Source organism: Ovis canadensis, chromosome 11 (assembly GCF_042477335.2).
Source record: "Ovis canadensis isolate MfBH-ARS-UI-01 breed Bighorn chromosome 11, ARS-UI_OviCan_v2, whole genome shotgun sequence".
Taxonomy (NCBI): domain Eukaryota; kingdom Metazoa; phylum Chordata; class Mammalia; order Artiodactyla; family Bovidae; genus Ovis; species Ovis canadensis.
Window position 1 is genome coordinate 44,282,293 of NC_091255.1, and position 14,228 is coordinate 44,296,520.

The following is a 14,228-nucleotide window of genomic DNA, read 5'->3' on the forward strand; positions in this document are numbered from 1 at the left end:
CTTTGGGTCATCCCAGTCCAAACGCTAGACATGTAGGTGAAGAAGCCTCCAGATCCATACTGTCCAATTAGGAAGCTACTGGTCACATGTGGTTATTTATATTTACGTTTAATTAAAACTAAATAAAATAAAAGCTTCATCTCCTCAGTCACACTGAACACATTTCAATTGCTCAACAGCTTCATGGGAATAGGGGCTACCATAGTGCACAGCACAGATACAGCATCTTTCCATCATTGGAGAAGGCTTCCCAGGTGGTGCTAGTGATTAAAACACACACACACACACACACCCTCTGCCAGGGCAGGAGACGTAAGAGACATGGATTCAATCCCTGAGTCGGGAAGATCCCCTGGAGGAGGGGATGGCAACCTACTCCAGTATTCTTGCCTGGAGAACCCCATGGATGGGGGAGCCTGGTGGGCTATGGTTCAGAGCAACACAAAGAGTCAGACAAGACTGAAGTGACCTAGCAGGTACACACGCACCACTGGAGAAAGTTCTATCAGACTATCCCTCTCCAAATGATTCCTGATTAAGTTTTCCCAGGTGATGCCGGTTTATGTCTCATTGGCAGAACAGTGTCACTCTTACTGCAGTGAAGGCTGGGAAGATAACATATTTAGCTCTAATAGCCTCTTCAGTCAGACAGACAAGAGGAAGAAGGGGAGAGGGCATGGGAAATGGGTTACATAGCAACAATGTCTGCTACCACTGTGTGTGTGTGTATGTGTGTGGTGTGTGTGTGGTGTGTGTGTGTGTGGTGTGTGTGTGTGTGTGCTGTGCTTAGTCACTCAGTAGTGTCTGACTCTTTGGGACCCCATGGACTGAAGTCTGCCAAGCTCCTCTGTCCATGGGGATTCTCCAGGCAAGAATACTGGAGTGGGTAGCCTTTCCCTTCTCCAGATATATATATATATATATATCCAGAATTGCAGGGTCATGTTATCTATTTCATAAAATAGAATTATGTATATATTTCTATTTTAAGCAGCACTGCATAACAGTAGATGCAATCTATGCTTTAAATTTATATATTATTATAATATTTTCAATTTTCCTTAACTTAGTGTGCCATGGATGAAATCTATAATTCATAAAGTAATAACATTGGCTTATGGAGACTAAATAAATGTGCTTTTTACTTAGAAATGTTGTGAACACTGTGTCACTCCTAGAATTTGCAACTATAATCTCTTGCTAAGATCAAAATCCTCATTCTTGGCTAATAAAAAGAAATTTCAAACTTTTATTTGGGTTTTTGTTCATCAAGATCCTATCAGACCAAGTTGCCTGTTCCAAAGATAAATGGGTTTGTTCAACGTTATCTAGTTATAATTATAAACGTGTGTGTTCCCATCTCTTGGAGAAAGTATGGCCCTCCTCTACTAATCCATATGAGAAATCATAGGAAACCACACTGAGGTTCCCATACCTTCCTTTGGGAAATGTTCAGGAAAGAACTGGTATACCTGGCTTTTAATAACACAATGATTAGCTTAATATTGTTCCTTATTAACAATTTTTTTAAATGTGCATGCTATGGTCTATGTTGCATGACTGTCTAAAAGAAATGAATAACCATAATGATATGAACACTGTTACATTTGCATATTGCCTAATTTTCAAGAAAACATAAAAGTTGATTCCCTAGACTCAGAAATGAGCCTTAGTAAATACAGATCATGTGATGGTGATTCGTCCATAATCTTGTCTCAGTTTGCAGGAAAGCACAATGAGAATTAGAAAGTTTAGGACACATCTCTCTCAGAAATCAGGTGACGTGTGTGTATGTGTGTTTATATGTGTGAATGAGATAATAATTCAGGGCACTTTCAAGAACCATTGGAACTTTGTCTGTCTTTCGCTTTTTTTTTTAAGCTGCACCAGGGGCATTGCTGAATCTTAGATCCCCCAGAAGGGATTGAACCCAGGCCTGGTAGTGAAAGCACCAAGTCCTAACCACTAGACCACCAGGGAATTCCTTGGAATTTGCCAAACAATCACTTTATTGTAAGGCATTGCTCCAGGAGTTGTGTGGAATGCAGTGATGCGAAAGGGAAGGGCTGTGATTTTCAGTCACTATCACTTGCCCAGAGAGAGGAATATCTGTTGGTTGTGATATCACCTGAAGTTTAATAATATCAAATTCCTTTTTTCTCCGTAAATTTAAATACCTATTTAGCAGTCTACTCCCCTACACAATTCCAAAGTAAGTGTTAAATAGCAATAATCTGTATGTAGGATCCTTTAAAGGGCAAAACTTGAAAAAAGGGAATTTTATACTTTGTGACTGGCAATATTGGAAGGCTATGAATCTGGTTTTCTTTGTATTTGCAATATATATTTGGAAAAGAACTGCATTAAATACTTTAGGGGCACTGAGTTTTAAATGTGGATTTTTTTTAATTGAAAGAGTTAAGAGATTAGTTAATCCAAAAATATGTATAGATGAGAGAACTACAAGTTGATAAAAATGGGTGAAATTCAGATTTCCCAGTATCTGCTCTTCAGTACTTTATCTTGTGTGCCATTGGTATTTATTTGTGTTTTTATTTATGTTTGGTTTGAAACATTCTCATACCCTTGAGCAGCAATAACATGTTGTAAATATAAATTTCTGACTTAAAAATTCTATTTACCACTAGTAATATTTAATTAATACCTATCAGATGGCTGCTCTCAAATTTTAAACCTGGGATTATAGATTTGGAGCATTCAGAAAAGAGAATCTGTGTCTCCCCTTTAGAGAATTCTTGAAAAGTATAAATAACTTGAATAAAATTATAATTCATCTATCTCTAGTTATATTAATCTCAGCCAAGCATAATATGCTCCTCTAATACAGTGATGTATTTCCAAATTACAAACCAAGACACATGGCTAATTCATAGTCCTGCAATTCTGGATATTTGGTACAATATTACTGGTCTAATGGTAAGGGAAATTAGGCTCTGGAGAACACGAAAAATCAACTGTTTCTCTGGATAAACTGTTTCCCAGATATCCTATATTCTTGTAATTTCTGTGCTCAATTAAATATAAAATTAAAATAACATTTAAAAAACAAATAGAATTAATATTCACTATAGAAAAAAATACAAGTGAGCAAAAGGAAGACAACACTGAACGAATAATATAAATTTTTTTGATGGAGAGGAAGGGATGTTTTAATTTAAAATGCTTTCATACTGTCACAACCAAATCTCTTCCTCGTTAACAACTGAAAAACCCAAACTAGAACTTGAGTAAAACTATTTTTAAAAAATGTTGCCCAAGTTTTAGAAATCCATACAATAAACAAGAAATCGGTCACCGGACCACTCCCACCCGCAGCCTATTTCACAAACCCATCTTCCCTCCTCCTCTTACACACTTTGAGGCTTTAGAAATACCCTTTTTCAATTCTGTTCCTTCTAAAAGGTGAGCAGAGCGGGGCAATAAAGTCAGGTTGGAGGGTAAAAAAGCCACGACGAGATTTTGCGTCCATAAAGCGAGTTTGTCCCCGAACAGCGCAGCTGGTCTACATAGCTGGTTGAGCCAACACCCCACTGTTCGGTGAACTGCGATTTAACTTCCTTGTGGTAGTTTCAGAGTGCCGGCCTCTCGGTTTTGAGGGGAAGGCGGAGACCCAGTTGTTTTCCCAGGAAGCACTTCTTGAAGTGCACAGGAATGGGGCGACGGGAAGGCCAGGTGACCGGCGTTTCATTCTTTGCTTCTCTTTCTCCTAGCCTTCTCTCCGCGTAGACTTTTCTCTCCGCCTTTCCCTGTGCAAATTTGACGTCGGTCTCCTGGATACCAGACAGCCAATAGCCTGGTTGCTAAGGAGAAGGGTGGCCAATCAGGCGTCGTTGCTACCCGTGAGTAATATTTTTAGCCGGAGAGGGACTCTCGGTTCCATTCCCAGTGTAACTTCGTGTATTTCTCGGCTGCAGGTTGTGAAAAGAGAGCTTGCCCGCCCCCTTTGAGGCCCTCTCTTTCCCCAGTCCCTATGTACTCGCCCAGATTTCAACTGAAAATTATCTTAAACGCAAAACACAAGGCGGCACCGTGTTTATTATGTGTATTTACGTTAAGGTAGGCACTAGAAATACACGCATGCGTATATATACACATATACGTACACAATTTGGCATGGAGGCCTGGATTGGGACATTCGGAATAAAATGTGGTTCTTCTTAGTCGCAAGCCACCCCCACATCCGAGTTGCTGCCGGGTCGCACGGGGAGGTCTGATGTGGGATGCGGAGGCAGTTAAACTGTCACCTAGGCGGGAGGTGTGGCCAGGCGGTCTCCCTTCCCCACCCCCAGCCTGGCACGGCAACTTTGGGTTCTGCAGTTGCCCCTCTGTGAATGGCAGTTGGCCTAGGCCCTTGAGGTGATTAATATTCAATCAGTACAAGAGTCCCTCTCATAGTTCCCCTTTTCTGGACTCTCCTGTGTGCACTGGAGGCCGATACTTGTTAGCTCGTCAACGAGTGGGCTTTTCCTTGGCCACAATCCCACATTCTTTGTCCATTCTCCCCTCCCTCTCGGCGTCTTGGGCTCTTCTCCCTGTTCACCTGGCTGCTACGCCCCCAGCTTCGCTCCCCTCCCCCCTTCTCCACAGTTCTCCGCCTAGACCCAGAGGTGGCCGCCCCAAACCACTTCTGTCGTCCTCTCTGGCATGTCTCTCCCCCAATCCCTTTCCAAATTTTCTCTTAATCCTGCCCACAGTGTCTGGAAGATCATCGGTTCATTGGCCACCCTGGAGACCAAGAGGTGTGGCCTTGCCCACCCGGCCCTCCGCGGCCTGTCAGGACTTGGGCACGCAGGACTTGACCAATGGCGTCCGGAGGCAGGGCAGGGGCGGAGCCAGCGGCCTGGGTCCAGGGTACCGGGTGGGAGGGCGGGGAATGGTGACGCTACCCGGAGCTGTGTGACGTGAGGCGCGCGCGCACATCCCTACGGGAGGGGATGGGGGTGGGGAAGAGAATATAAAACGAGAGGCGGGGCGCGCGCCGCAGCAGAAAGAGTGAAGCTCTGGCCCGGCGCGGAGTGGGCGCTCTAGGGGGACACTGGACCGGGCACCCTGGGCCGGGCACCGGGCTGTGTGGAGAAGTGAGCGGGCTCGCCTGACCCCGTCCTTGCCACTCCGAGCCAGAAGGGGCGAATTCCTGAGGCCCCGGTCCTCCGCAGCCTCCTCCCGGCGGCGTCGGCGTGCAGTCTGCCCGGCCAGCTCGTCGCCGCCGACCCTTCCTTGCCCCCGCCCCGCCTCCCCTTCTCCGCCCAGCGGCCGGGTCTGTGGTGGAAGCAGCCCGTAAGTATCTAGGGGCGGCGGGCGGGGTTAAGAGGAGGAGGGGCTGCAGCGGCTTCGAGCCCCGGGCCCTCGGGGCTTGGGATGGCGGCGTCGCGGCCCGGGCGCGGTGGGGACCGGCTCCCGACACCCGGTCGGAGACGGCTCCGAGGGTCTCCGGCGCGCCCCGGAGGCGGGGCTGGCCGGCGAATCGGGCTCGGCAGGGCCAGGTCACCGGGGAAGGGCTGTCCGGGGCGAGCTGAAGGGAATCGGGGGTTGGGGCGCCCGGGAGCAGCGGCGAGCTCGAGGGGAATGCTGGAGTCCGCGGGGCCGCCGGGCCTGAAAATGGTGCCGAGGAGCTGGTGCTCCCCGGACTCTGGCTGGGTCCCAGGAGTGGGGGGCAGGGAGCGGCGGGTCGGGTTACGGCGGGGGGGAGGGGAGCGGCTGACCTGGTGCGACCGGCGCCGCGACCCGCCGGGTGTCCAGCCCCCGGCCCCGAGTGGTCCCTTTTCCATTTCTCGTGGCTTTCCTCCACCACCACCTCCTCCTCTTGCTGCTGCTGCTGTAGCGCTTGGCTCCGAAGGCTGTGAGCAGAAATCTAATGAGACCCAACTGGCTGTTTATGTAATTCTTCTTGCTCCCGTCTTTAAGGCGTTGCTTTGAAACTACCTTTCACCGAGCCTGAATTTCGCTCGACTGCACCTTCACGCAATTTGGCTTAATCAGCTGCCTTTGCCAGCACACGAGCTTGGAAAGTGTTTGTAGTTTGGGGGCAGCCTGGGATTCTTTTCCCTTTATCACCAAGAATATGGAAAATGAAACAGACGGGTTAATACCAACTTGATTTTTTTAAATGTCCTTTTAAATCAACCTGAGTGTACAGATAGATCCCTTTTGCAAATACCTTGTTTGCCCTTGATCTTTTCTTATCCCCACCCCGTGCTGATCCAGCAAACCTTTAAAGGTCGACCTTATCGTACATGCCTCTTCGGCTGTTCTCTTATCGTGAGAGAGGGAGTTGGTTTTGAAAATCAGAATAAAACTCAGAAACCCTACCCTTTAAACAGAATAGTCAATAGAGTTCGAAGTTAGTTGTTTCTTTTGTTATACTTGATGCACAAGAAGTATTTTCAGATTTAGAAAAATACACATTAAATAGTATAGAGAAGAGGTTGTATCATGTACTTTGAAATTTTTCCTTACATCTCACATTTTGGGATTGTTTGATAATAAAGCAGATTTAAGACGTATATGTCCAGAATTAACTGAAATACAGAATTCATTTCTAAACTAGTGAATAGGAGTATGACCAACGTTTAAAACAAGCATATACAGGTGTGCTTAGTATGGTTTCCAATAAATATTCTTCTGAGAACTGCAAGAAGAAAAAGAATATGCTGTATATTCTGAAAGTGTTTTTCCTCTTAGAACTCGATTCAGAAACAAAGTAAATAATAGGGTTTTGTTTTGCACATTTTAAACTGTAGATCTTGTTTTCCCAAGATTTTGGTCTTCAGTAGACAATTTTCTATTGGTAAGTTCGTACATTTTGTGTTGATTAGATTTTTCAGACTTTCTAGCTTATTAGACTTTTTCAAAACTGAAATTACTCTGGGGGTAAAAAAGGGTTGTGGAACTTAACGTTTATCTTATGTGGACATGTTTTCTTTTGTTTTCTATGTTTTCTTTAAGGAGCAAGACTGCTTGAGGTGAAGGATATCTACTAATACCAGCACTTTGAGTGAAAATTTGTTTCTCTGCCACAAACTGAACTTTTTTGTGTGTGTCAAGGGGGGAGTTGAAACACAAACCTGATTTTGTGGCGTAGCAGCTATGCAGCTTGAAATCCAAGTCGCACTAAATTTTATTATTTCATATCTGTATAATAAGCTTCCCAGAAGACGTGTCAACATTTTTGGTGAAGAGCTTGAAAGACTTCTTAAGAAGAAATATGAAGGACACTGGTATCCTGAAAAGCCATACAAAGGATCAGGGTTTAGATGTATACACATAGGGGAGAAAGTGGACCCAGTGATTGAACAAGCATCCAAAGAGAGTGGTTTGGACATTGATGATGTGCGTGGCAATCTGCCACAGGATCTTAGTGTTTGGATTGACCCGTTTGAGGTTTCCTACCAAATTGGTGAAAAGGGACCAGTGAAGGTGCTTTATGTGGATGATAATAATGAAAATGGATGCGAGTTGGATAAGGAGATCAAAAACAGCTTTAACCCAGAGGCCCAGGTTTTTATGCCCATAAGTGACCCAGCCTCATCAGTGTCCAGCTCTCCATCGCCTCCCTTTGGTCACTCTGCTGCTGTAAGCCCTACCTTCATGCCCCGGTCCACTCAGCCTTTAACCTTTACTACTGCCACTTTCGCTGCCACCAAGTTTGGCTCTACCAAAATGAAGAATAGTGGCCGCAGCAACAAGGTTGCACGTACTTCTCCTATTAACCTCGGCTTGAATGTGAATGACCTCTTGAAGCAGAAAGCCATCTCTTCCTCAATGCACTCTCTGTATGGGCTTGGCCTGGGTAACCAGCAGCAGCCGCAGCAACAGCAGCAGCCATCCCAGCCACCACCACCACCACAGCAGCAGCAACAGCAGAAAACCTCTGCTCTTTCTCCTAATGCCAAGGAATTTATTTTTCCTAATATGCAGGGTCAAGGTAGTAGTACCAATGGAATGTTCCCAGGTGACAGCCCCCTTAACCTCAGTCCTCTCCAGTACAGTAATGCCTTTGATGTATTTGCGGCCTATGGAGGCCTCAACGAGAAGTCTTTTGTAGATGGCTTGAATTTTAGCTTAAATAACATGCAGTATTCTAACCAGCAATTCCAGCCTGTTATGGCTAACTAAAAAAAGAGAAAAATGTACAAGTTAAAATGGTTGGGCCCAAGGGGGATTTTTTTTTTTAATAACCTCCTTGAGTTTTTTCTTTTTTTTTAAAAAGCTTATAGTAAGGATACATTCAAGCTTGGTTACAAAAATAAAACATGCATCATTTTTCATTGCCAACCAAGCACAAAGTTATTTTATACTGACTGTATATTTTAAAGTATACTCTCAGATATGGCCTCTTACAGTATTTAAGATATAGCAAGGACATGGCTGATTTTTTTTATTATAAAAAATTGGCACTAATAAGTGGGTTTATTGGTCTTTTCTAATTGTATAATTTAATTTAGTACAAAGTTTGTAAAATATCAGAGGATATATATATTGTTTCTACGACATGGTATTGCATTTATATCTTTTTACTACAGTGATCTGTGACAGCAGCTTCATGTTGTATTTTTTTTACTGAAATTGTAAAATATCCATCTCAAAGACATCACCTGTTCTAAAAATTGTGTACAGGATACTCCTTTAGTGGTGGAATTAAAATGTACGAATATTTGCTTTTTCAAAAAAAAGTATTTTCTGTTAAAGGTTTAAAAATTTTTGCTATATATTATGGAAGAAAATGTAATCGTAAATATTAATTTTGTACCTATATTGTGCAATACTTGAAAAAATGGTATAAAAGTATTTTGAGTCAGTGTCTTATATGTTAAGAGGGACTGAAATAGTTTATATTAAGTTTGTATTAAAATTCTTTAAAATTAAAAACATTTATTGTGGTCTTTGTTTTTAAGTCTTTGCCAAAGATCTAATTCTGGAATTATGTTGTAAATGCTGATACAGCAGAAAGATCTGACTCATTGAATCACAAAGTTATAATGGAAAGCAGTTGCCCTACTAGGGCACAGATAGTAGCTTACCATATAAATAAAAAGTTGTGCTTAACCTGAGCAACACTTGGGACAGCTTTGTTTTTAGCAACTAACTGTTCAGCCCACATGTCTCCCTGCAACAAGGGTGGTATGCTTAAGGCAAGTTAACCTTACTAAAATTGTGTCACACTAACGTCTAAGATGGAGTCAGGTGATAAAATGAAATTCTCTAATGTAAACTGAGAGAATTTATTTGAAATGTATATGGAGAAAGAAATCATTGGCTCAATTTTCTTTTTCTGCATGGGAGATGAATAGCTCAGAAAACTTGCTTGACAAAGCAGCTCACCTGACTACTTAAAGATGATTTAGTTCTGTTTTTACTGATCCTTACACTTAGAGACTAGTCATTGTAACTGGAGAATTTATGATTAACATCTATTAAAAATTGGACAGGTTGTCAGTATTTCTGTGCATTTTCCTATCAAAGTTTACACACAGGTTTTGGGTTGGTTTTTTCCTGGTTTGGTACTTCAAAGATTAGTCATAATGTGTCAAATTGTAGTGGCTCCTTAAGGAGGGAGGTTTTGTTTTTTTTTTAGCCCATGAGTTGCAAGGGTGAGACACATTGTTAAAGTAAAATAATGAGTCATTTCACTATTTGAATGTCCATTGATACAGTGTTGACATTAGAAAATTGTCTTGAATTGGAATAACTTTCTCTGCTTTTTCAGTGAGAAACCAGACTGAGCGACTTCACTTTCACTTTTCTCTTTCATGCATTGGAGAAGGAAATGGCAACCCACTCCAGTATTCTTGCCTGGAGAATCCCAGGGACGGTGGAGCCTGGTGGGCTGCCGTCTGTGGGGTCGCACAGAGTCAGACACGACTGAAGCGACTTAGCAGCAGCAGCACTGCCCAGGTTACTTGTGAAATAAATTTGGTCTCAAATGAGTTTTTTTTAGACACCAGTCTACAGAAGCCTTTTGTCTGTTACCCTTGTAATTCAGAGGAATAAAAAGTTTTAAGGAAACAAGCCCTGAAAACAACAGAGCTAAGCTGTTCTGTCAGCTCTATGGTGAGGCCTTTGTCCATTAGTGGACAGAATGAGGTTATGAAGAAGTATTGAGATGGTGACTGGAAATGGGAGAGATTTTTCTTTGTATGCTATCAACGATGTGCTTTTGTGAGTTTGAAAAGCTGTAAAAGAACGATCAGAGTAACAATTTTAAATACTAGTTTCTGCTAGAAGCTTTTGGGTAAAGTTATAGGCTTAACTTGGAAGAAAACTGGTCTTTTTATAAATGAAGAAAGGCTCAAGTTAACTTTTTCTAAAAGCTACTGGCCAGTAGACACAAAATAGAGTTTGTAACAATCAAGAACACTAATACACAAATTCAGGGCTCCTTCCCTGGTAGTTCAGATGGTAAGGAATCTGCTTGCAATGCAGGAGACCAGGGTTTGATCCCTGGGCAACCCACTCCAGTATTCCTGCCTGAAGAATTCCATGGACAGAGGAGCCTGGTGGGCTATAGTTCATGGGGTCACAAAGTCAGATGCAACTAACACACACAATACTTATGTATTCATATTGTAAATAATTGAACTTAATGTATGACTCTTTCAGATCTTAGGTATGCGTGTACTGACAATCTGAGGGAAATTTCAGATTGGTGCATACATTGGCTTGGTGCTGAAAATGTTAACTCAATTTTATCATGATTGGGTTCAAGAAAATTAGTTGGTTTGAAATTGATTTGAGCTTGGTATCCTTGAAGTCTTTTTTTTTTTTTTTTTTTTAAGAATGAACAAAGGCTCTCTGTTTTCATGCCCTTTTTGTCCATGAGGAATGGAAATTTTTAAAGGTGCTTTTGTTTAGCACAACTTAGAAAACCTTAGAAAAGTTTACATCTTAGTCTTTTTTCCCCCACTGCCATCACACTTTTTGACCTTATTGTGTGGAGACTTTTAGCTGACAGTTAACTATATTATATTAATAGATTTTTCCTTTTTTTTTGGGGGGGGGGGGGAGGGTGGCTCTTCAATAAGTATACTGTGGCAGCCTCTGAATAGCCCTATCTTGGTGTCTAAAATGCTGCTTTACAAAGTACATAGATCACTGATGAGTGAAGATGATGATTCCAAAAAGTAGTTCTCTGATTTTAGAATATTCCTTTATTGTCCATTTTCTAAAATCAGGTGTATTGTTAAATCTCCTTTGGATAACTTTAACCTATCTTAGATGGCAAAATGAAGACTTCAGTCAAAATGCCTCCTTAAGGATAATAATCTTGGACTTGGCCTGGTGGTATAGTAGATAAGAATCTGCTTGCTAATGCAGGGAACACAGGTTCGATCCCTGGTTGGGGAAGATGCCGCATGTCAAGGAGCAACTAAGCCTGTACGCCACAGCTACTGAAGCCCATGAGCCTAGACCCCGTGCTTTGCAGCAAGAATAACCACCACAATGAGGAGCCCATGAATCAAAACTGCAGAGAAGCCCTTGCTCGCTGCAGCTAGAGAAAGCCCTCGCACATCATCGAAGACTTAGCGTACGCGCGGGCACACACACACAAAGATAATAATCTGTTTACTGTAATTAATCTTGTGAAGGTAAAACTAAAAGGTATCCTGAGTTTTAAATGTTTTTCTAATGTGTATCAGTGTTATTCGCCTATGTTACTCATATTATAATTGACTTAATCTAACAAATGCCCAGAACTTAGGTTATTTTTAAATGTCAATGTAATGCACAGAGAAAATGAAGTACAGTTGAGCCTTGAACAGCATGGGGGTTAGAAGCAGCAACCACCCTCCACTCAGCTGAAAATCCATAGTTAGTCCTTCCAAGTTCTACACTGAGGATTCAACCAACTGCAGACCATGTAGTATTATATTTGCTACTGAAAAAAAAAAATCCCCATATAAGTGGACCCACACAGTTCAAGCCCATACTGTTCAAGGATAAACTGTACCTCTTTTTGCATGTGCTTAAGCTAATGAAGTAAAACGCTGGTTGGAGACCTTCCTACACAAACAGTGTAGCATAGACATTCATGCCTGCTCAGTATGTGTGCCCAGTTGCTCAATCGTGTCTGACTATTTGCGACCCCATCGACTGCCAGGCTCCTCTGTCCATGGAATGTTCCAGGCAAGAATACTGGAGTGGGTTGCCATTTCCTACTCCATCACCATTTCCTACTCCACAGGATCTTCTCGAGCCAAGGATCGAACCTGCGTCTCCTACACTGGCAGGCAGATTCTTTACCACCGAGCCGCCTGGGAAGTCCTGGGATAGGCACAGCACATCAAATATATTTCATTGCCTGACTAGAATATAGAAACCTGGCAGAAAGAGGATGAAAATACTCTAGGGCAAGATCAGATAAGGAAAAAGTCTGAAAAGGACGTAAAATTACCATTGCTTAATAAAACCCATTCTATTGTTCAGTATGCCAGTCAGCTGATGCTTAATCAGTTTGACCCGGGAGTTCACTTTAGATCAGAGTTCTTCAGTTTTGTTATATTAAGAAAATATCTTCTTTTTTTCCTTGTTGTTGTTCAGTCACTAACTCATGTCTGACCATCCTTGCAACCCCATGAACTGCAGCACACCAGGCTTCTCTGTCCTTCACTGTCTCCCCAAGTTTGCTCAAATTCATGTCCTTTGAGTCAGTTATGCCATCCCACCATCTCGTCCTCTGTCACCCCCTTCTCCTCTTAACCTCAGTCTTTCCCAGCACCAGGATCTTTTCCATTAAATCAGCTCTTCACATCAGGTGGCCAAAGTATTGGAGCTTCAGCTTCATCATCAGTCCTTCCAAAGAATATTCAGGTTGATTTCCTTTAGGATGGACTGGTTTGATCTCCTTGCAGTCTAAGGGACTCTCAAGCATCTTCTCCAGCACCACAGTTCAAAAGCATCAATTCTTGGACATGCAGCCTACTTTGTGGTCCAACTCTCACATTCTTACATGACTACTAGAAAAACCATAGCTTTGACTATATGGACCTTTGCCGGCAAGGTGATGTCTCTGCTTTTTAATATGCTGTCTAGGTTTGTCATCATTTTTCTTCCAAGGAGCAAGCGTCTTTTAATTTTTTTCTTAATTATTTTTATTTATGTATTTATTTTTTAGCCATACCACATGGCTTGTGGGATCTCAGTTCCTCAACCAAGTACTGAACTGGAACCCAGGACACTGCTTCAGAATCTTAACCGCTAGACCACCAGGGAACTCCCATAGGAAGATATCTTCATGCTTCAGCGACCTAGGACCAGGAATTCCCTGGCAGACCTAGAGAATAAAGGACCCAGAACCAATGTGCATACAGAAAATTAATACAACACATACTTTTTTAATGTTTTACAGGTAATGGACACATATATCACTTTCTGCTGCGCATGGTTCTAGCCCAGTTTGCAGATGGGGGCTATGCCATGTGCTCAGTTGTGTCTGACTCTTTGTGATGCTGTGGACTGCAGCCCGCCAGGCTCCTCTGTGCATGGGATTCTCCAGGCGAAAATACTGGAGTGGGTTGCCATGCCCTCCTACAGGGGATCTTCCCGACCCAGGGCTCAAACCTGTGTCTCCTGCAGTGCAGGTGGGTTCTTTACCCACTGAGTCATCCAGGAAGACCGAAGGAGGGCTGAGGCACAGCTAATACTGCATGGCCAGTAAGTGGCAGACTTCGGATTCAGACTCAGGTAGTCTGTTCCAGAGCTCTTGCTCTTTAAGCTCTATGCTTTCTTCCCTCTCACTGGTTGCTATTCTGATTTGAAGTTACAGGAATAAGACCTCTTTTGATATATTAGCCACGTCACTTGTAGAATCTCTCTACAAGAATGTCAATGAGAAGAGGCTAGTGGAAGGCTCTTAGCCGTACTCTAAAGTCATGATTATGTCTTGAAAGATACACTTAGGAAATCCAGCAGCCATAAACTATAATCCCAGGCTATCTGGCAATGTTTTTAGAAATCACTGTTATATCAGTTCTATAATTTTGATTTTCTTAATTTAGTTGTGTTTACTTCTCTTATTTTGGAACCACTGGGTGATGATTCCTTCAAATTGAGTAAGGGCTGTATCACTTCTAAGTAAAATTGTGAACATTGGCCTCCTGTAGCTATTTTCACACACATTCCTTGCCTGTGCTGTTGATAAACAACATAAGGAAAGACCAAGTAAGCTATCAAAATAGTCTTCAACAGTATGTTTCTAGCACCCATGATTT

The 14,228-nt window shown here is 42.6% G+C and overlaps 1 protein-coding gene across 1 annotated transcript; it reads left to right on the top strand.

The window, feature by feature from the left end:
* Positions 1-4,748: 4,748 nt before the first annotated feature.
* TOB1 (transducer of ERBB2, 1) lies at positions 4,749-8,889 on the top strand. Its single transcript, XM_069543093.1, has 2 exons — positions 4,749-5,298; positions 6,967-8,889. Exon 2 carries the CDS (start codon positions 7,108-7,110, stop codon positions 8,134-8,136), a length of 1,029 nt encoding a protein of 342 aa, XP_069399194.1. The 5' UTR covers positions 4,749-5,298; positions 6,967-7,107; the 3' UTR covers positions 8,137-8,889.
* Positions 8,890-14,228: the final 5,339 nt, after the last annotated feature.